The 377-nt window shown below is 65.3% G+C and overlaps 1 protein-coding gene across 1 annotated transcript in view; it reads right to left on the minus strand.

The window, feature by feature from the left end:
- The window catches only part of LOC119585950 (glutamate receptor ionotropic, kainate 4-like), a 42,530-nt gene that overhangs the window by 41,106 nt on the left and 1,047 nt on the right, over positions 1 to 377 (minus strand). Inside the window, exon 4 of the mRNA XM_037934665.1 lies at positions 19 to 316. Coding sequence (XP_037790593.1) covers positions 19 to 316 — 298 coding nt within the window. The remainder of the gene's footprint in view (positions 1 to 18; positions 317 to 377) is intronic.

The following is a 377-nucleotide window of genomic DNA, read 5'->3' on the forward strand; positions in this document are numbered from 1 at the left end:
GCTGGGGAGGAATCTCACCTTGCTGCAAGAGGGAGCGGACGTGCATGAAGAGGACCCCGAACGCCCTCAGGAGACCCGTACCCTCGGCGCTCCTCTCGCCCAGGACCGTGAAGGACGCGCATGCGAGCAGTATCGCCAGCAGGAGCGCCAGCCACACCGAGGGCGCTAGGGGCAGAAGGAAGCCCCAGGGGTCGCTCTCGGGCCGACCTCGCCCCGCGATGATGCACAGCTTGTCGAAGAACACGGCCTTCGTCATGTCGGCGGCCTCGGCGCGTCCCTCCGTCAGGGCGAAGGGGCCCAGGGCCAGGTCAGCTTCCTGTGAGAGACCACGCCCCGCGGATGTTCACCTTGAGCAACTATGAGTAGTATGAAATGAA

Source organism: Penaeus monodon, chromosome 20 (genome assembly GCF_015228065.2).
Source record: "Penaeus monodon isolate SGIC_2016 chromosome 20, NSTDA_Pmon_1, whole genome shotgun sequence".
NCBI lineage: Eukaryota > Metazoa > Arthropoda > Malacostraca > Decapoda > Penaeidae > Penaeus > Penaeus monodon.